The sequence below is a fragment of the Xyrauchen texanus genome, chromosome 28 (genome assembly GCF_025860055.1).
Source record: "Xyrauchen texanus isolate HMW12.3.18 chromosome 28, RBS_HiC_50CHRs, whole genome shotgun sequence".
Taxonomy (NCBI): Eukaryota; Metazoa; Chordata; class Actinopteri; order Cypriniformes; family Catostomidae; genus Xyrauchen; species Xyrauchen texanus.
In genome coordinates, this window is record NC_068303.1 from 2398264 (window position 1) to 2420154 (window position 21891).

General features: G+C 38.3%; 2 protein-coding genes across 5 annotated transcripts in view; one reads left to right on the plus strand and one right to left on the minus strand.

Moving 5' to 3' along the window:
- LOC127622140 (protein dispatched homolog 1-like) overlaps positions 1 to 13186 on the plus strand; it is a 94172-nt gene extending 80986 nt beyond the window's left edge. For all 3 annotated transcript variants that reach the window (XM_052096094.1, XM_052096093.1, XM_052096095.1), the window contains exons 3-8: positions 4201 to 4230; positions 5569 to 5692; positions 5810 to 5937; positions 6561 to 6658; positions 6816 to 6913; positions 8550 to 13186. In XM_052096094.1, coding sequence (XP_051952054.1) covers positions 4201 to 4230; positions 5569 to 5692; positions 5810 to 5937; positions 6561 to 6658; positions 6816 to 6913; positions 8550 to 12092 — 4021 coding nt within the window. In that variant the 3' untranslated portion in view covers positions 12093 to 13186. The remainder of the gene's footprint in view (positions 1 to 4200; positions 4231 to 5568; positions 5693 to 5809; positions 5938 to 6560; positions 6659 to 6815; positions 6914 to 8549) is intronic.
- Positions 13187 to 15889: 2703 nt separating this feature from the next.
- Positions 15890 to 20990, minus strand: LOC127622085 (toll-like receptor 5). Of its 2 annotated transcripts, none has more exons than XM_052096014.1 (2): positions 20850 to 20990; positions 15890 to 19943 (listed from the first exon to the last, which is right to left on the minus strand). In XM_052096014.1, exon 2 carries the CDS (start codon positions 19931 to 19933, stop codon positions 17288 to 17290), a length of 2646 nt encoding a protein of 881 aa, XP_051951974.1. In that variant the 5' UTR covers positions 19934 to 19943; positions 20850 to 20990; the 3' UTR covers positions 15890 to 17287. The 2 variants fall into 2 exon arrangements, with proteins under 2 accessions (XP_051951974.1, XP_051951975.1); XM_052096015.1 differs by lacking the exon at positions 20850 to 20990 and adding an exon at positions 20107 to 20219.
- Positions 20991 to 21891: the final 901 nt, after the last annotated feature.

Sequence of the window (21891 nt, forward strand, 5' to 3'; positions counted from 1 at the left end):
AATATTAACTATGAACATTTTTGATTAATCGCAATTTTGTTTATTTTCTCCCCAATTTGGAAAGCCCAATTCCCAATGCGATCTAAGTTTTTCGCCTCAATCTGGGTGGTGGAGGACGAATCTCAGTTGCCTCCGCGTCTGAGACCGTCAATCCGCGCATCTTATCACGTGGCTTGTTGAGCGCGTTACCGCGAAGACGTAGCTTGTGTGGAGGCTTCGCTATTCTCCGCGGCGTCCACGCACAACTCACCACACGCCCCACTGAGAGCGAGAACCACATTATAGTGACCACGAGGAGGTTACCCCGTGTGACTCTACCCTCCCTAGCAACCGGGCCAATTTGGTTGCTTAGGAAGCACGTCCTGGATTCAAACTCGCGACTCCAGGTGTGGTAGTCAGTGTCGTTACTCGCTGAGCTACCCAGCCCTCCTGGATTAATCGCTATTAAAAAAAATGTAATCAACTGACAGTACTACTGTAACATAATTTCAACCCTATTGCTAATTTCAGCTGGAAGATTCTCTAAAATTCTAGTTTGCAAAACCTTTTTTTTTTAAGTAGTTAAATTGAGGATTTATGTACAGCGGGGGTCCTAGAGTGAAAATGCATCTGTTTTGAATTTATTCTAATTTAATAAACATTTTTAATTACAAATATAATCATTATCATAACGTCAGTTAAAAGTTCAAACAAATTACCAAGAATTTCAGAATGTTTTAAAAATGTATATAAATATTTAAAAATATGCTTTGGTTTAATTGTGGCAGTTAGAACTAAATTACATGAAAAATATTTGTGATTTACAGATTATTCAGCTATTGCCATCACAATAAATTGAGCTTGGTTATACTAAATAAATAATGTGAAGGCAGCAATCTAGACAAAAAATGTAACACCTTATAATAACTTTAATTAAAGTTGAAATATGTAATTTCTGTGACAATAGCACCAACGAACGGAATTGCAAATTTAACTGCATACATTTTTTTAACATGTTATTTTTTGTCAAATTAATCGCACTGAATTAACGCGTTAAATCGACAGCGCTAGTAACAATATAATGCTATGATAACGGTTTACAAAGAAAACATTTCACAATATAAAGATAGAAATGCACTAAAATGGCACCAATTCAAGTAACATTAAACCTTTACTAAAGTCTAAGTGTGAGTTTGACTAATTGAAAGAACTTAGGTTGCATATACATTATAATGGGGATTAAATCTCTTCAACTCGATGTTAATCGTCCGGCACACTGTGGTTATGCTTTGCTACAGCAATCGTGAAGCTGCGTTCATGATTCGCACCAGGGCGGCAACGCCAGCGTCAAGCACCTCTTTCAACTCCACATGAAAAGCGCTTGCAGCCAACGTGACATCCTGCATTTTTGTGATAGTTAAGACTTGATGTTCTTATTAAAATGTGCCTTACAATGTCCCATCTGGGCTTACAGATAGCGTCCTTTCTCAACCACTTGAGTCGCTGTTGTGTGTGTTTGTGTGATTGTTATGACTCATATCATTTTCCAAATGGAAGCAAAGAAATCTGATCTTCTGTACAAAGTCCCAAATTCGATTAGTGAAAGAGAAATAGTTCAGAATGTTCCGTAATTGTTCCTGCCTGAACTTGAACGTCTTTTAAAACATCTCTGTCTTCCCGCCCCCTCCTTGACCTCTGACCTACACTCATTCTGTTTCCAGTTCACCCCATGTCAGCGCTCTCTTGTTTAACCCGACTACCATGTATTTTCTTTTTTAATTAACCTCTTGACCATAAACATTTCAGTCTGTTTCTTAGAGCAAGATTTATCCACATAAATCGCTTCGCTTCGGTTTCCAGATTATCTCGTTGTCCTCTGTAATGTTTAAAGTATTAGGCCTCATTAGTGCCGTTTGTCCGTGGGGTTAAATGTTTTTATTACCCTTTTAAGCAATCAGACAAAAATTGACCACATCCAAATGTTTAATAAAAAAAAACCCTCCCAAGTTGCATGAGGAAACGCCCAGATGCTTTTCAATATCTGTTGTACTGGAGTGAAATAATCCATCCCAATATCTCATAAATGTTTTTCCATTTTGGACGATCTCTCACACACGCCCCTGAATTCCACAGTCCCAAATATGGACCGTTTGCTGATAGCACACTTTATAAATCATCAGACTCTCTTTCTCTTGGCTTGGCTGCATTTTACAGGAAGTGAAGGAAATCTGGTCCTTGTTATTTGCTTTCGAGTTTGGTTGTTTGATTATCGGCTCTCTACGTCCACTTTGCTCTTGATTGTACTGAAACGATGTGCACCTCTCTGTTTTTAAAGCCTAATTTGACTCACCGTGAGCAGAATATGCAGATGCTTCAAAGCCTGTGCCGTTACAACATCTGGTGGTTGTATTAACATGTCCGCTGAACTTTAAAAAGGGATTTACGGCCTCTCCAGAAGTCGCCCCGTGGTGAAAAATTCTTGCCGGTGGCTTTTGTTCATCTGTGACTCTCGTTGCCATGGCAACCACCAATTACAGCATTCCACGGATTCCCTTTTAAGATGAAGAGGATGAAAATTACAGCCACCTCTCGGCCTTGTGACCCCACTGCTCTCTTGGTAATATTCGTTGAAGAAAACAATTTAATTGGTTGTTGTCGTGGTTCTTCAGAGATGAGCTGCCTTATCATTTGTGACTGTTTTGTTATTAGTGGCGTTTGCTGTAGAGTGCAACAGTCTGGCTCCATTCTCCATTGACTAATTGAGTTTTAACAATAACATATAAACCTTCAAAGACAGACCAACCGAGAGCTCCGAGTGTACATGCTTCTATTGAAGCCGTCGGTCCACGTTATTTCAACTTAATAAAAAAAAAACAATCAAGTTTAACTGCACAATTTGTGTTTAAGAACTACACTACCATGATCCTGCTGAGAAACATCCACCAATCAGAGAATCACAGCAAACAAAGTGCGCCAAAAGTGCTCTGCAGCAACTGCAAACATCTGTGAATGAGATTAGATGGACAGATATTGTGCCTTAGACCACAATACCAGTGGCTTTAATCTAGTTTTGCTTCATATTTTATATTGGGGGCACAATACAGTCACAAAATATGTTTATTGAACATCAGTCAACAAAAATGTAATTCAAATCAAACATCGAACTGTATTAAGATATCAGTGAACTACACAAAGACCAACAATTTGCGAAATAAATACAATGTCTGAATAGGAAAATAAGCCGAACACAGAAACACTTATACAAATATTGTATTAGTATTAGCCGTATGCAACTTTAAATATTAATTACATATGATATATTTTAGATGTAATATGAAACATTGTTTTAAACAATTTAAATAAAATATGAAAAATACATAATTAGAAGGTGTTTTTCATATTTATTTTATTTAAGTTGTTACTCTAACAACTTTTATGTTAATTATTTATTTATTTATTTATTTTTTATATGTTAATAGAAAATAAAGACATCGAATATTAATATAAATTAATAAAAACTATCATGGACCGTAAATATATATATCATATTAAATGTGAAAAATATTACATATTAAAACACAATGTAAATTAATAAAAATGTTTAATATGAAAATGAAATGTCATTTAAAATATTAATTCCATATTATATATTTAAAATGTTTAATAATTAAATAAAAACATGAAATATAAATATGAATTAATACATGTATTTAATATTGAAAAATAAATACATTTTAATATTTAATTAATATTTAACTATTTATATGTATTATAATTTTTTTTAGATTAGTAAAAATAAACACAATGTAAATTTGATGTACTTTGTGCCGAAATACCAAGTTTGTTTGGATGCGTGGCCTTTAGTGTCAACAAAGATATGGGAGGCTTTTTCCCAATAGTTTATAAGACTATTTATTTGCTATCCTAACTATGCACGATTATATGGTTGGGTGTATTTTATATGCATTTAGCCTTGTTTCACAGTATTTACTATGGAAGAGTAGCAGATCATTTTGATCCCTAACAGCCATTAATGCATCTGTATGTTATGTGCATGTATGTAGGTACATTTTCCTGATTATAAACAGATGTGCAAAAACGCTGTTTTCATGAAGGAAATAGTCTCTCCTCACATAGGCGGTTTTAATCGACTGTTTGGCTCTTAAATCTATTCTTGGTTTATCTTTTGTAAAATTATTTTTTTGTTTTGTTTTTCCTCAGCCCTCCGAGGCCCTTTCGGTTTCCCAAAAGGTAAGATTGCTGTTTCTATATTTGAATTATTTCTAGACATAAGACTTATAAGCACTTATCATCTAAGTTAGTGGACGAAAGGAATCTGATTAAGAGAATAACTGCTCAAAGTATTTTTCCCCACTTTATGTTTTGCACCTAAAGAAAACTGATAAACATGTTTAAAGCAAAGTGCAGAACAATACAATAACATAATACTAGCAACTAGCAACTACTCACAACACCTTAGCAACATGACATCAACCCCTGTAGGATCATACTGGTGACTTCAGAAAGCTCCTTCAAAAACATGTAAAATGACACATCCTTTCCATTTATTGCTGATTTAGATGAGGGTTAAATTGTCAAATTAACAAACAAGCTTATTTAAATTTTTTTGTATTTAATATGAAAAAGTTTCATATATATATATATATATATATATATATATATATATATATATATATATATATATATATAAATCAATCGAAATGTTTAATATAAAAATATCACATTTCAATATTAATTTACTATTTAACTTAATGTTTATATTGAATATTTAATGTGAAAAACATTACACTGAATATAAATTAATGAAATGAAAATTTGAATAAAAATATTTTATTAAAAATGTACAATATTAAAATTGTATATTTAATATGAAACAATGTTTCAAATAATTCAAATAAAAACATTAAATATAATTTAAATATTTAATATGAAACAATGTTTCAAATAATTCAAATGAAAACATTAAATATAATTTAAATATTTAATATGAAACAATGTTTCAAATAATTCAAATAAAAACATTAAATCTAATTTAAATTTTTAATATGAAACAATGTTTCAAATAATTCAATAAAAACATTAAATATAATTTAAATATTTAATATGAAACAATGTTTCAAATAATTTAATAAAAACATTAAATATAATTTAAATATTTAATATGAAACAATGTTTCAAATAATTCAAATAAAAACATTAAATATAATTTAAATATTTAATATGAAACAATGTTTCAAATAATTTAATAAAAACATTAAATATAATTTAAATATTTAATATGAAACAATGTTTCAAATAATTTAATAAAAACATTAAATATAATTTAAATATTAAATATGAAACAATGTTTCAAATAATTACAAAAACATTATATATAAATATGAATTAATACATATAATATTTAATTAATATTTAACTTTTTGAATATTTATTATTTGAGATTAAAAAAAATGTAAACATTGAATACACATATAAATTAATAACTATTAATATAAATAAAAAATCATGGTCTGGAAATATCTTCATATATTATCCTCGTTTTGATGTATGAATCTTTCACTGTTTCAGTTATGCAGAGCTCATTGCTGATTGGCCGGTGGTGGTGTTGGGGGTGTGTACTGTGCTCATCGTCATTTGTGCTCTGGTCGGTATCCTAGTGCCCGACCTGCCGGACTTCTCAAATCCTCTGCAGGTGAGCAGCAGCATTATTTCCAGTTTTCTCTTTAGAAAATAAAGAGTTGGGATTGTACCATAGTATCAGATGGTAATGCCATTGTATTGTGACATAAACTGTATATCTCTTAACTAGGGTTTTGAACCAAGAGGCACTGCGATAGGCCAACGACTTTTAACGTGGAATAACATGGTGAAAAACACAGGATACAAAGCTACACTGGCCAACTACCCCTTCAAATATGCAGATGAGCAGGCCAAAAGGTAACAGAGTCCATTTGTTATCTGATAACCATATTCTCCCATGCTTATTCATCCTGAAAAACAGCCAAACGTGGATCCTCAGTGCACCCTGAAATCTTAACTCTCCGAGGGTTGAAGCCTCTGCAATGAGAGCGGTGTTGGCTGAATCATGACTCGTCTGATCCGGGTCACTGTTAGCGTGATTACAGTTCATTACAACCTGTCTGAAGAAGAATGAGTGCGTCTGTATGACACGGCTACATCTCAGCATGTGCCCCCTGATTAAAGACTTCCTGTCTGTGGGACAGGATGTGCTGTCAGCATCATTCCTGCTCCGTCAATGAAGATGATAACGGTCATTTTAATGGCACATCACTAATAGCAACAATGTGAGGAGGGTTTGCCCTGACTGAAATTGCATGCTCTCTCTAGTAGTAATTAGGCAGGACTTTTTTGCATTAAGGCCGTCTACATCCGACAGGGATTAGAGTGAGTCGTAAACCTCAAGATTTCGGGGCTATACCCTAACTTTTCCCATTCGTTTACCATGAGAGATCCATGCATATATAGTACAGATCCCATTGAGAGTACTTGTTCAGGATTTCTTAAATTGTTTAATTTGCAAATGCTATCCTGTGTTTCAGTCACCAAGATGACAGGTGGTCAGAGGATCACTATGACCGAAAGAAAAGACAAGCCGAGTGGGATTTCAGCAAAGACAGTTTCTTCTGTGATGTACCGGGTTAGTTTCTATTTTTCATCTGTCTTTCTGTCCTAAATGCATCTTGTAGAAGTGAAACAGGGTGACGTTAGCTCAAATGTGCCATCTGGAGGACATTAAAGGAAGGTTTAGGACATCTGGTTTTAGTGTTTAACTACCAAACGTTGTCTCTCAACAGGTGACAGTTATTCCAGGATTGTATTTGCCTCTGCGGAGGGGAAGAACTTGTGGAATATACAGGCCATAAAATCCATGTGCAATTTTGACAATACACGGGTACGTACTATTGCTTTGCTAAATTAAACGATACCCATAGGTTTGAAAATGTCACATGTTTTTTGCATTTGGTATTTAATTTAATTCCAGTTTCGTTTTAGTTGTTCATATTTAGTTTTTATCTTCGGAATTGGCTCCTTTCAGTGTTGGGTTTAGTTTTACCATATAACATTGCATATTAATAGGGATGCACCGTTCGGAGACCTGGATCGGCTCCGATACTGAAGCTTTTAGACGGCTCGGGGATCGGTCAGACGAGCCCGATCCAAATCTGATACTGTGTGTTAGTCATGTTCGTTACGGTCAAGTTCCATAAATGTCATAAAATAGCCATAAAAACACCATTAAACTCGTTCATATGACTCGTTCATTTTATTCACGTGAAGACGTGCGACAGCTCTGTGAATCACAAAAGGCTGTTTAATAAGTAAATATATAGTATACGCAGCGTGTTAGTGAATGGTGCTGCTCTGTTGACGCAAACTCACGCACAGGGTGGTGATGGACTCCTATTTTTATCCTTCACGCAGTGCGCAATATTTGAGCGCTACTCAAGAACAACATCTCAGATGTAGATGCTCAATAGTTCGGTTCACTTATAATATGCATTTAGAACGGCACCGGAGGAGCATTTCACCAGAATTTGAATAAGAAGCGAATTAAACTTCTGTGAACTTGCCCACAAACAGACACATACAGGACGTCCTGGAGAGATCAGAATGTCAAAATAAAAGCGTGAGGGTTTAAAAAGTGCACATTTGAATATATTAGTGTTGTGTTTAAAATTAAAAGTCTATAATAATAATATTAATAACGGTTATAATAATAATAATAATCATTCTACTGAAGACGTATTCTGGAATTACTGTTAATTTTGCTGCAATATTATCCAGTATACTAGTTAATAATAAAGTGTTTCTTAATAAGCGATACATTTATATTGAAATAATGTGTAGTTTGAGGTTTGTTCCCAATTCATTCCACACAATAATGTAAAGATATTATAAACTGATTATGCAAAAAAACAACACTGGTATCGGCTTGGGATCAGTTTTGTCCAATACTGAGATTTCCAATGTAGGAATCGGGATCGGAAGAAAAAAAGTGGCATTGGTGCATCACAAATCGTTTCTGTTATGACGACATGCACAACACTTAATTAAAACATGCAACAAGCGAACTGTGATTTGTAAATGAAAATGTAGTCTATATTTTAGTGCACATGTAGATTTTCTTCATTTTTATTTTTATTTTAGTTAATGCTAAATGGTCTGCACTTATATAGCACCTTTTTTAACCTTAGAGGTATTTACCCATTCACATTCATACACCAATGGTGGCAGAGCTGCCATGCAAGGTGCTAGCCTGCCATTGGGAGCATCTTGGGGTTCAGTGTCTTGCCCAAGGACACTTCGGCATGTGGAGTTGTGTGGGCCGGGATTTGAACTGCCAACCCTGTGATTAGCGGCCGGCCCGCTCTACCACCTGAGCCACAGATGCCCCAATGATATAATTGTTTCACAGTTTTAGTCATAGTTAATTGTTAACTTTAATAATCCTAATTATATCGGTTGCAGATGTCATGTAGGAAATATGTGTGCTGGTGTTTCACTGTTTTTCACGTTTGGTCTTTCAGGTTCGTTCTCATCCGCAGTATCTGGATTTGTGTCAGCGCACCACTGCTGCCTCCTGCTGTCCAAGCTGGACGCTCGGGAACTACATAGCTGTCCTGACAAATAAGTCCTCCTGTCATAAGATCACAGAGCGTGATGTTTCCCATACTCTAAAGATCCTGCGCTCCTGTGCCAAGTATTACCACAACGGCACCCTTGGCCCCGAGTGCTGGGACATTAACACCCGCAAGAAGGACCTGAAGTGTGGCAGCGTGCCTCGGAAGTGTACAAAATACAACGCTGTTTATCAGATCTTTCATTTTTTGGTGGACAAAGACTTCCTGAATCCAAAGAACACGGACTACCTTCCACCGAACTTGAAATACAGCATGCTGTTCTCTCCAACCGAGAAAGGAGAAACAATGATGAACATTTACTTGGACAACTTTGAGAACTGTAACTCGTCAGATGGGATCACAACCATCACGGGAATCGAATTTGGCATCAAACACAACTTGTTTCAGGACTATCTACTAACGGATACCATGTATCCCGCAATAGCTATCGTCATCGTGTTAGTGGTCATGTGTGTCTACACCAGATCAATGTTTATAACCCTTATGACCATGTTTGCCATCATTAGTTCGCTAATAGTCTCATACTTCCTGTACCGTGTGGTTTTCAACTTTGACTTCTTCCCCTTTATGAATCTCACCGCGCTCATCATACTGGTCGGAATTGGCGCTGATGATGCGTTCGTGCTTTGCGACGTATGGAACTTCACAAAGTTTGACAAGCCCAACTCTGAGCTCTCCGAGAACGTTAGTGTCACGCTTCAGCATGCAGCACTTTCGATGTTTGTGACCAGTTTCACGACGGCTGCTGCCTTCTATGCCAACTACGTGAGCAACATCACTGCCATTCGCTGCTTTGGCGTGTACGCAGGTACTGCTATCTTGGTTAACTACATTCTGATGGTCACCTGGCTGCCAGCTGTGGTGGTCCTGCATGAGCGATACCTGGTCAACCTCTTCACCTGCTCACGGTTACAACACCAGCAGACATCTGGCAACGCAACGTTTTGGACAAACCTGTGCCAGACAGTCAACAAATGTCTTTTTGCCATTTCAGAGGCCTCTGGGATTTTCTTTGATAAAGTATTGCCTTGCATTGTGATAAAATTGCGCTACTTGTGGCTCTTGTGGTTCATGGCCATGACGGTGGGCGGTGCTTATGTTGTTTGTGTGAACCCAAAGATGAAACTTCCATCTCTTGAGCTATCCGAATTTCAAGTATTCCGCTCCTCGCATCCATTCGAACGCTATGACGCGGAGTACAAAAAACTCTTCATGTTTGAACGCGTCAACCACGGAGAAGACCTCCACATGCCAATCACCATCATTTGGGGAGTAAATCCGGTTGACAATGGAGATCCCCTGAACCCTAAAAACAAGGGTAAACTGACTCTTGACACGACCTTCAACATCGCTAATCCTGCTAGTCAGATGTGGATTCTCAATTTTTGCCAGAAGCTGAGGAACCAAAGCTTTGTTTTTCAATCCGAGGAGCAAGACTTTACCAGCTGCTTCATGGAGACATTCAAGCAGTGGATGGAGAACCAAGACTGTGATGAAGCTTCAGTCTATCCCTGTTGTAGTCAGTCTACATTCCCTTACAAACAAGACGTCTTCGAGTTGTGCATCAAACGGGCCATAATGGAGCTCGACAGAAGCACCATCTACCACCTCGACAGCAAGACACCAGGTCCAAGGTTCGACATCAACGACACAATTAGAGCAATTGTACTTGAGTTTCAAAGTACCTACCATTTCACGTTGGCGTATGAGAAGATGCATCAGTTTTACAAAGAAGTGGATGCCTGGATTGAGGAGGAACTGAAGGATGCTCCTGATGGGCTCAGCTATGGGTGGTTTGTAAGCAACCTAGATTTCTACGACCTTCAGGACAGCCTGTCGGATGGCACTCTTATTGCTATGGCGCTCTCGGTGGTGGTAGCCTTCAGTGTGATGCTCCTGACAACCTGGAACATCATCATCAGTCTCTACGCCATCATCTCCATTGCTGGAACCATATTTGTCACTGTTGGATCACTGGTGCTTCTGGGCTGGGAACTGAATGTGCTTGAGTCGGTGACCATTTCGGTTGCTGTAGGGCTATCTGTGGACTTTGCCGTCCATTACGGCATAGCGTATCGCCTAGCTCCAGAACCAGACAGAGAAGGGAAGGTGGTCTTCTCCTTGAGCAGAATGGGCTCGGCTATAGCCATGGCAGCCCTCACCACCTTTGTAGCCGGCGCAATGATGATGCCCTCCACAGTTCTGGCCTACACCCAACTCGGCACCTTCCTGATGCTGATCATGTGCATTAGTTGGGCCTTTGCAACGTTTTTCTTTCAATGCATGTGTCGTTGTCTTGGTCCTCAGGGCACGTGTGGACAGATTCCTTTGCCAAAGAAACTCCAGTGTTATGCTTTCACAGAGCACGTACCTGAAACTCAATCCAATCAGAACCAAGGCAAGCTTTGCTACACGAGCAAGTACCAGATGGATAGCTCAAGAGGAGAGGGTGGACTGGAACATTACGAACTTGAGCCATTGGCGCTGAACATCAGAAATGACAGTAAAGCCAACAACGAAGACCAGCAAGCATGTACGCAATTGCACAATGGAGTTTCGCATCACGCAACCTTATGTGCACCCAATTCTGATCCAAGAGAACCGATCCATGACCTTGATAATGGCTTACCAGGTACAGAACTTCAACATCTTCATCCGTACACGTACAGTACAAGTTGCAGCTGTAAAAACGTGATGCCTCTGTATGTAAGAGACCAACAAAGAACTCCGTACAATCACTGCAACCAATCTGAAGAAACCCAATGTAAACCGTTAGCAACCAATCACTTACATGTGAGACACAACCCTCAGTCCACACGGGACTGGGCGAACAATGACTGTTACATGAACTGTAGTCACATCCATCATTGCTCGCAAAGTCCAACATCAAGGCAGGCCAATCACAGGTGTTTTCCTGGTGGATACAACATGCATGCTGTGCAACTTTTGCGTCAGACAATGTTGTCAGATGCGTCAGTGCCAGAAGAGTCCAATATTAGAGCGTGTGGCCTGAATTCGCCTTTACCGGAAAGCTTACACTTACCAGATCACATTCAGTGTTGTGCAACAGCGGACTCTGCCACAGTTTGTACAGTTAATCATGACGCAGGGGACCAAGTGTTAAGTTCTCAGAGCCCTCAAAAACTACCCTTGAACCATGTAAAGACAAAAGTAAATGGCACTTGTGTTTTGAAACAGGACAGTCGTGAGACTCAAGAACATGTTCCAGTCGTGCCGGAAGAAAGTGCCAAATGCAATCAGAATAGCAAAGAAAACAATGAAAGGGTGGAGCCCGTCTCTCCCAAAATATTTAGTTGTTTTAAGAAGTCTGTAAAAGTGAAGTGCAATTCTGTAGAGTATCACAAGCCAAAAACCAGCGTGCCTACTATTGCCATTCATTCAAAAGCCTCATCTGAGAGTTTATGCTAATATTATAAAAGGAAAAAGTGGCATTTAATGGGATAGTCCTCTCAGTTTCATGTGTTGTTTTGTATGGCTTTCATACAGGTGTGAAACAAAATGACAGAAATTAGAAAATGGGTTATTTAGTGTCAACTCAACCAAAATGTAGTTTCTTTTTTTATTTTCTGGTGAAATGCTTGCATATATAACAATAAAAGCCAAAATATTAAAATGCCATTAATCTATATTTACTTCGTAATCCATCATTTTCCCAAATTGGGGACAAAGTGACAATTTTGGGCCTATGATTTAGTGCAAAATATAGATTAAAAAACAAAACATTAGAGACTCTCCAACTTTGGAAAAACACCACAATGTTTATATATTTCTGACACCATTGGCATATAATGCAACAAGTAGACCTACATATTTTTGGGTAAAAATGGAAAAATGATGCTGCTCCTTTCTGAGGTTATTTTGTTTTTACCTGTAGTTTTGAACCAAAATCATAGGTGAAAATTGTCATTGACACCCTTCTACAAATTAATGGATTACTCCGTAAATATTGATCCATGGCATTTAATATTTCAGCTTTGATCATCTTTCAGAAAAATGATTACAAAATCTAACATTACAGGGAAGGGGTTGGTTGATTTGACCCTGAATAACCTTTAGTGCACGATCCCTTGAATGAGATATTACCATATTGTTGAGATTTATTTCTCTGCAATCGAGTGGGAGAAAAAATAAAACTGGTGGATTCCTGACACGTATGTACATGTGAATATTAACTCGACATCAAGCCATCAAAGCATTCATGACTCGTTCACGAAGTCTGGTTAAAAGAGGCATAAATTTGCCCTACATGCGGTATTGTCATTATTTGAGTGTTGTTTTTGTTTTACATTTTTATCATGTCTAGCCACAGGCCAGCAATTTTAAATGGAAACAGAAAAACACTTTATTTTCTTGTACATTTCATATGAACGTGTGTTTGTATATATAAATATATATATTTGTGTGTGTGTGTGTCATGTATGTATTTGAGTCATGCACTTTGTTGATGCCGATTGAAACATTTCGCCTGTAAAGTTTAAATGATTTTACAAGTAAACTCCAGTAGTTTCTGTGATGTTTATATTTAAGACTGACTGACTGCATTGTTTCAAAGTCCTCAGTTCCTTCCAGTTTCTTTGGTGGTTGAAAGGCAGCCAAAATCTCCACCTTCTGCAGTGAGCAAATATTTACATTTGCCTCAGGACTTCACGGAAATTGAGTCACGACAGCAGAAAAAAACAAAAAAAACATTTTTTTTGTCGTTTACTTAGTTGAAGTCAGAAGTTTACATACACTTAGGTTGAAGTCAATAAAACAATTTTTTTAAGCACTGCACAGATTTCATATTAGCAAACTATAGTTCTGGCAAGTCGTTTAGGACATCTACTTTGTGCATGAGACGAGTCATTATTTACAGGCAGACTGTTTCACTTTTAATTGACTATCACAATTCCAGTGGATTGACGGTCTCAGACACGGAGGCAGCTGAGATTCGTCCTCCGCCACCCGGATTGAGGCGAGTCACTACGCCACCACGAGGACTTAAGGCACATTGGGAATTGGACGTTCCAAATTGGGGAGAAAGTTGGGAGCAACTTGGGGTTCAGTGTCTTGTCCAAGGACACTTCGGCATGTGGAGTCACGTGGGCCGGGAATCGAACCTCCAACCCTGCGATTGGCAGCCGATCCACTCTACCACCTGAGCCACAGCCGCCCCATAATGACCTTCAAAATGAAATAAATCCACAGTATAATTGCATTTCTGTGAGTGCTATCTATCCAGCATTACACCATAGTAATTAAGCAAAGGTTACTCCAAGGTAACTCACATTACACTAGCTCTGGGACAACCTGAGGTTTATGCCTCACTCAGTGGTGAAATCAATGATATGTCATAATTCAAACCTTCCAGCTCTGAGCTTCACTCAATTCATCCTGGAAGATAACAGGGAGAAGTGGACGCTTTCTGAAAGCTATAGACACGGATAACCTGTGTCATAATGTGGTCTCACTTATGTTTAATTATTTTTTTGGCACATTCTTTCACCACTTTTTCATACTTTTCATTGTCGGACTCCCACTTGGTTGATTACAGCAGCGGCCAACCGCGTGCTTGCCAGTTGCAGTCTTACCGAGGCAGATAACTTAACTGATACAGCTATGGCCAATCGCGTGCGTACAGCACGTGCACAATGATTCTGCATCTGACAGGAATGAAGCATGAAGCGCTCTGAAGAAGTGGCCCTCCATGAAAATTTGCATTTGTAAACAAGCTGAATGACCTGGTACATGTACCGACCGACTGAATGAGTGGTGCACGTTGTTCGTTCACTTCGTTCGTTCGGCATTGGCACGTGAGTCTACCTTATTAATTAAAGAGTGAAATGGGCATAAGAGCTATTAATGTGTGAAGTGACTGATGTTAGTACATGTTAAGCGGCTTTCACATGACTCACATCAGCGCTGCCGAATACATTTTTTTTTTTACACTCTGCAATCAAAGTAATTGCCATTTTTTGTCTCTTCCAAATACATGTTTTCAATGTTTATTGTGCACCCGTAAAATCTCCCCTATGTGACACTTTCAGCGACGCTTGTCATGTGGAGGGCAAAGCGCCGGTTGACGCTGGCGTTGAGAGAAGCGTTGACACCCTGACGCAACTCATGTGAAATGCGCTTTACAAAGACTAAATTGCATTATTGAAACTCAAAATTATTATTAGGCTATTACTGTTGTCTTTTCTGATATAAGTCATGCTCAGCAGTTTAAATACTGTAGGAAAATTATAGATCTGCTTTATTCTTATAATGCTTATAAAGTCTCTTGGTAGATTTCGGTCATGAACGACTCAAATTGAATCAATGACTCACTAATAACACATAAGATGCTCATTTGTCTCGACTAGTAGCATCTGTAGAAGTGCCCACAGAACTAATCACTTAATAAAACTAAATACATGTGTGAAACAGAAACAGGCCACACAAAAATAGCCTTTATTTTTGCTGCTAATTCGGCACAGTTGAGCAGTTAATTTGCTACTTGAATCATTAAAATGGCTGGAATTGGTGTTTTTAGCTTATTCTTTAAAACAATATCCCCAGAAAACATACTAGTGATTGTCTTTTTCGCGCCTCATGAGTTTGCAAACCTGGAAAGTAGTCTGTTTTTATTACGATACATATTGACCTTTTCGATAACACACTACAAAAGTAGCATCAAGCTTTAATTTTTTCCACACGTCAACATCAAACAAAAACGAGGTCAATCAAGAACTTGCGAGGAATGAAAACATGGCTACAGAAATTATTTTATTAAGGTATTATTTTAGAAGTTATTTCAGCATCCAGTACATAATCTTTTATAAGTATATGCAGAGTGCTGTGTATCTACATAATTGTTCAGTAAAGAAGTAGAATAGTGGTTGATGCATAGTCAAAAATGTTGCTATGTATCGCTGCATGTAAGACTTTAAAGGGACAGGAAATTAATCGTAAGGTCATTCTTTGGTCAGCTATGACTGCACAGGGTATTACTGAAAGAATGGAAGTGTAACGCGGCATGTGCAAATATTAGCTTTGCTGTGTTTACCTTCTTGTTTCAGTGTGCCTTATTAAAATGATGCGATCTCTGTACAGGAAATTAGGCCAGATGACATTGTGACATCACCCATGGATATATCATAATGAAGACATAGTAAATGACGTTTGTCAAGAATTCTCAGGATGGCCAAAGTGGTGTTGTGAACTCTTTCAAATATGGTCTTCTTAAGCAATTCTGTGGTTTATTGACATGTTATAAGCAATGTACAAATCGTTATTTCCCAAAAACACGAGACCTGAGGCCTCATTTATGTACGTACGTATGTACAATCAGATTTAATCCAACTTTAAAAAAGGAAGAAATGGGGGTTTTAAGGTAGAAACTGACGTGAAAATGTTCTTATGCGCACGTCAACTGACTGACGCATACAAACATTTTGTGTGTCAATGAATGGATTTATTATTGGTAATGAAAATGACTAACTGATGAAGAGTTGTTGAATAGGCTGCATTATATGTTAGACACCAGTAGCTGCTCTACAAATCTTTGCCAAGCCAAAAGAGTACTCCATGGCTCCATCCGAATACGTAGAGTGGTGGTGGCGTAGTGGGCTAAAGCACATAACTGTTAATCAGAAGGTTGCTGGTTTGATCCCCACAGCCACCATCATTGTGTCCTTGAGCAAGGCACTTAACTCCAGGTTGTTCTGGGGGAATTGTCCCTGTAATAAGTGCACTGTAAGTCACTTTGGATAAAAGCGTTTGCCAAATGCATAAATGTAGGCAGCTGACTTATTGCCTTATCAGTTAATGGCTTAACCAACAGCATTCTTTGGATGAATGGAACTATTAAGGAAACTGGTCTCAGAACAGTTTGAAAAGAACCTTATTTTCAAACTACCCCTGTGTACAGCCTTCAAAGGCAGCATTTATCAGATTTCGGATGCAGCCCATATGAATAAATGAATGAATGGGTTGCGCATGCGCTTTTATTGTATTCTGTCTCGCCAAATTAGGACATTTGTGGGCATTCTGTAGGTGGAGTCCATGTGTTGTTCAAATGCCCATGTTTTAAAGATGAATTGCGATTTATAAAGTGGGACGCAATTTAGGAAAATGTTTTCGTGTGTACAGATGTTTAATAAATTGTAGATAGTACATTCACATTTAAGATCATTTTACGAACGTCTTAATAAATGAGGCCTCAGATCCCACTGTGTTTTTCAAACAGGAAATATTCATCTAACAAATGGTTTCCAGGTTTTGGGCTGAATTCAGAAAATATGGAGAAGTGCTAAAATAACACAGATTCACAGCAAAATATCATGCATTATTTTACACCACATCCAGTATGCAATATTTGTATAAAATGGGAGTCATTTGTAGAATCATGTTGTTTTTATCATTACCTGAGTTAACATTGAGTTATGGGAACATACATTATAAAAAGGGTGATGAAAAGTAAACATGCATTTTATGTGCATTTTATAATAATAGACAGCAACTGTATTATAGTATCAGAAAAACACATATAAAACACAAAAATAAAATACAAACAAATGTTCTACATAAAGTCCCTTGGTGCTGCTGAATATCCTTCAATTCAAAATGTCTATGATACATAATTACACAGCAGTGATTGCATGAACATTAACAGCTTCAGGCTTTGTTTCAATCTCCTTGCCTTTTAATTCAGTATTTGTTTGCTTAATCTTGGTGTCTTTTCTGATTGTGTGTAAAAGCTGGTCATAAAACCACTCTAAGTCCTGACTGTCATCGGGCCAAAGAAGGTATCTCCTGTTCTCAATGTAAGATCTCACTTGTTTGTACTTCAGTAACCTGTACTGGGGTATGTTCCCCACAACCAACACCACCAGAATGTCTTTAAACTCATCCTCCATCCTTTTATTGGCCAGGGTGAAGGTTTCCAAGCACCAGCCGTCCTTCAGAAAATGTTCAGACACCACACAGAGCGTTTTGCGACTACTCTGGATAGCGTTTCGCATGTTGGAAAGATGGTCCTCTCCGGGTATGAAGTCTCGCTCCTCGAAGCAACAGTGGAGTACATTGTGTTTGGAAAACTGAGAGTCGAGTCTCTTCAACAGCGCTCTCTCCACCCATTTCATATCATTGGAACTGAAGCAAAGATACACATCGTACAAGAATTTGTCAGGTTCAGGATCCTTTCGCTTGCCGTCCACAAGTTTGGTAATCAGTCGTTTGTAAAGCTTGAAGACGTAGCCACGACTACAGACGTAAACGATGGCAATGGTCATGAGTAATATAATCAATGTGGTACAGCAGATGAAAAGTACAAGCCTCAGTTTTTCAGTAGTCTCATCTTCCACGTCATCCTCACATTGTATGTTTGATGTCAACACAGGAACCATGTACTGATCCTCAGGACTGGCACACGTCACATCCTCAATGGGATGTACAAGGATTACATTAGTTTGATTTAGCCATGTTTGGAAATCCCGTAGGTTGCAATCGCAGCGAAACTGGTTTTGTAGCAGGCTGAGGTAAGAGAGGGTGCTCAAGACATTTGGATCCAATGAATAAATCGAATTATATTCAAGATTTAGGATTTGTAGACTTTTAGGGAATATACCATTGGGAAGGTACTTCAAAGAGTTGAAGGACAAATCTAAAAAGTTCAGAGAGGTAAGGTCTTTGAAAATGTTTTTAGGGAGCGACTGCAGCCCGTTGGCATAAAGAGAGAGCTGTTCTAACTGGTGAAGATTGTTAAACACATCTAAACATTGTCCTTGTGACCAGATAAGCTGCATAGTTGAAAGCCCAAGATGAAGGAGCTTTAGTTTGTCTGAAAGCACCGTTTGTTTTGGAGTATAACAATTCCGAAACGTGTTCCCTTGAAGAAAGATATTTACAATTTGTGGAAATTCCCGTAGAATTGTGTACAGATCTGACAAGGCTTTTAAGTTGTTCATTTCCAAATCAAGGGTTGTGAGATTTTTAGCCATGTTGGGTAAGTTGGACAAAGACGTAATTCTGTTGTTACCCAAGTAGAGCTTCTCCAGGTTTGGAAGGGTTGCGAATTCATGTACAGATTCGAGATGATTTCCTGTTAAATTCAGGTTGAGCAAATTTTGGAGCCCTTGAAATGACTTCTCTCCAAGCACCTTTATATTGTTGTAAGACAAATCAAGCAGCTCAAGTTTCTGTAGATTCTGAAATGTTTCCGAATCAATATCACCAAGGTGGTTATGAGACAGGTTTAGCTTTAGTAAATTTGTCAACCCCACAAATGCATTGTTTTCAACCTCCGTGATCAGATTATTGGCTAAAGTAAGCTCTTCTAGATCTGACATGTTAAATAATGAATTGGACAGAGCAATGATATTTGATTGAGACAGATCGAAAATCTTAATGGCACTCTCCTCGAGACCCTTGAATGTGAATTTGTCTGGATTTTTCAAGTTGTTATGGCCAAAAGAACTGCCCATGCTGTAGCTGTTACTGAGAATAAGACTTTGTATTTTGGTACCCCTGATGTTATCAAAAAACCGCTGCGCCATGTTAACAGCGAAGCCATTACTAGACAGATCCAATATAGTTATAGACATGTTCTTAAATGGGTTTCCGCACTTGTCCCATCCTGACCAGTACTCATTCATCTCTTGCAGTCTCACTGAAGACAGTTTTAGAAGAGTGAAGTGTTTACCCTGAAAGCTGAGGAGGTCCTCCTCACAGATACTCTTGATGATTGTGCGAGAGAGATCCAGTATGTGGAAACTTCTCATGTTTAAAAAGAACGGGGCCGGCTGGATTCTCTCCATTTTATTACCACGCAAGACAAGCACCTCAAGAGACACCAGAGGTTTGAGGAAGTCACCAGACAGGATGGAGTCATCTAAACTGCACTGTGTGAGAGAGAGAATTTGAAGGTTGGATAATCCATTAAAAGCTCCTTTCTCCAATTGAAGCATGTGGTTGTAGCCCAGCTGAAGATATATTAGATTGTAGAGTCTTCTGAATGTATTGTTTCTGATCACAAGTCCTGGTGTTTGTTGCTCCATCCTGAGGACTTGTAGACCTTCGAGACGAGAAAAGGATGTTTCGTCGAGTTCAGCAATGTTGTTTAAACTCAAATCCACAGTATGTATATATATCGGCAGCTCAGGCACATGATGAAGACCTCTATCTATGCAGTTAGCACTATAGCCGTTAATTGAACACACAGAGTTGCATTTCACCACCTGAGTAATGATGCATAATCCAAGGATGGTCGGTAATAATGTATATTCCATTGTGAGAGCACTGTGGGGGGACAAAACACACCAGCAGGTTTGTTTAACTGTTTAATCCAGTCAAAAATGGTATCTAACAGCAACTTCAAATTAGTAAAGCTATAGAACTGGAAACTGAACGTAAAAGATCAGTTGCATTTTATGAATTGTGCTCACGTAAATCAGTGTCATACCTGTCAACACTCCCAGAGTCTCCGGTATTTCACATCCATCTCCCGCCCCCCTGCCGTTTTGTTAATTCTCCCATAAGTTGTGTGGCCCAAACCTCGTTATATGAATAATCATGTCAATATATTATTCCAAGGTTGTCCAGTTGCCAGATCTTGTATAAAACGCATCCTACTCACACAATCGACACATCATACACATTTCAACCCATTTGTGAACTCAACCTACAACCCAGTTGCGCCGTTGATATCTGCGCAGGTCGGAGACGCGGGAAGTTGAATCAAGCCTCTCTGGTAGGCTAGATGGGAAAAGACTCCGGTGAAAAAATAATTAAATGTATTTTTATACACATGTAAATTTAACAACAGCTGGAATGAAGAATTTAATTTCATATCTCGAAGCCCTATCGACAATCTCCACACCGTTTGAAAAGTGTGTCGCACTGATTTTAATATCGGACACGGCCGGAAAAATAACGTTACCCAGCACATTAAATCACAACCGCACAATTTGTATATATTTAGCCTGCCCCTGTCATCCAGCACCCCCAAACGCCCCGTACCCATTTGGTACCCAAATGTTGACAGGTATGGTCAGTGTTGCGAATGTTTATGTTGATAAACATTTAAAAAGGCGCGTTCGGTGTGACCCGATCCATTCTATTACACCACAACGCAAAAGTTACAGATAATACATTTACTATAGGGCTAATGTGAGATAATAACAGAACAATAGTTTAGTGTCTTACCGATTAGGTCACGAATCCATACAGTGCTTAATATCTGTACATGCAATAGTTTAAAGCCTCAGAACTGCATGAATAATAGCCGAACAGCGCCATACGAACTCCTCGTCCTCATGCTTCTGAATGGCGATCCTCCACTGTTTTCTCTAACCTGATTTCATGTGGGTGCCCCAATGTTGGAAATAACTTCATGACGCAACGGTTCACTGTCTTGTGCAACAACTGAACGCAAGCCAACAATCAATACTTATTTTGAATTGGATTAATTGTCAATATACTTTTGGATCCATTGTGTGGATGTGCTTGACTTTAATAAACCTCTGAAGCAAGTGAAAAAGAGAAAGAAAACAAAGAGCCGTTCAGGCTTTCAGCAGCTGGACTTCCTCCTTGACTAGTTGTTTTCTTAATTGGCCACAAGAGGACGTTATTTACCAACTTCAGTGCAATTACCTATAAGACGAGCAGCACCATCAGGGACAGTTCACACAAAAATAGAAAATGAAAAATCTCATCATTTATTCACCCTCTTGCCATCCCAGATGAGTGTTAATTTCTTTCTTCTGATGAACACAAATTAAGATCTTTAGGAGAATATCTCAGCTCTGTTGGTCCATTCAATGCAAGTAAATGGTGACCAGAACTTTAACCCTCAGAGACACAAATATAGAAAAATGGTTAAACAAATAAAATAAAAAAATGCATTTACTTTTATGCATTTGGCAGGCTTACAGTGCACTTATTACAGGGACAATCCCCCCGGAGCAACCTGGAGTTAAGTGCTTTGCTCAAGGACACAATGGTGGTGGCTGTGGGGATCGAACCAGCAACCTTCTGATTACAAGTATGTGCTTTAGACCACTACGCCACCACCACTCCTAATGCACCTTTTATATGTGGTTGTAGGAGGACTCTAATGCAGAAATAAATGGGTTTTTACATTTTAGCAAGTTTTTAGGGGAAAGTTGTAATATTGCAATGTTGGGTAACGTCTAATGGTTAATTTGCAGCCCCATAACAGTAGCCTATATATCTATATACTAATAAT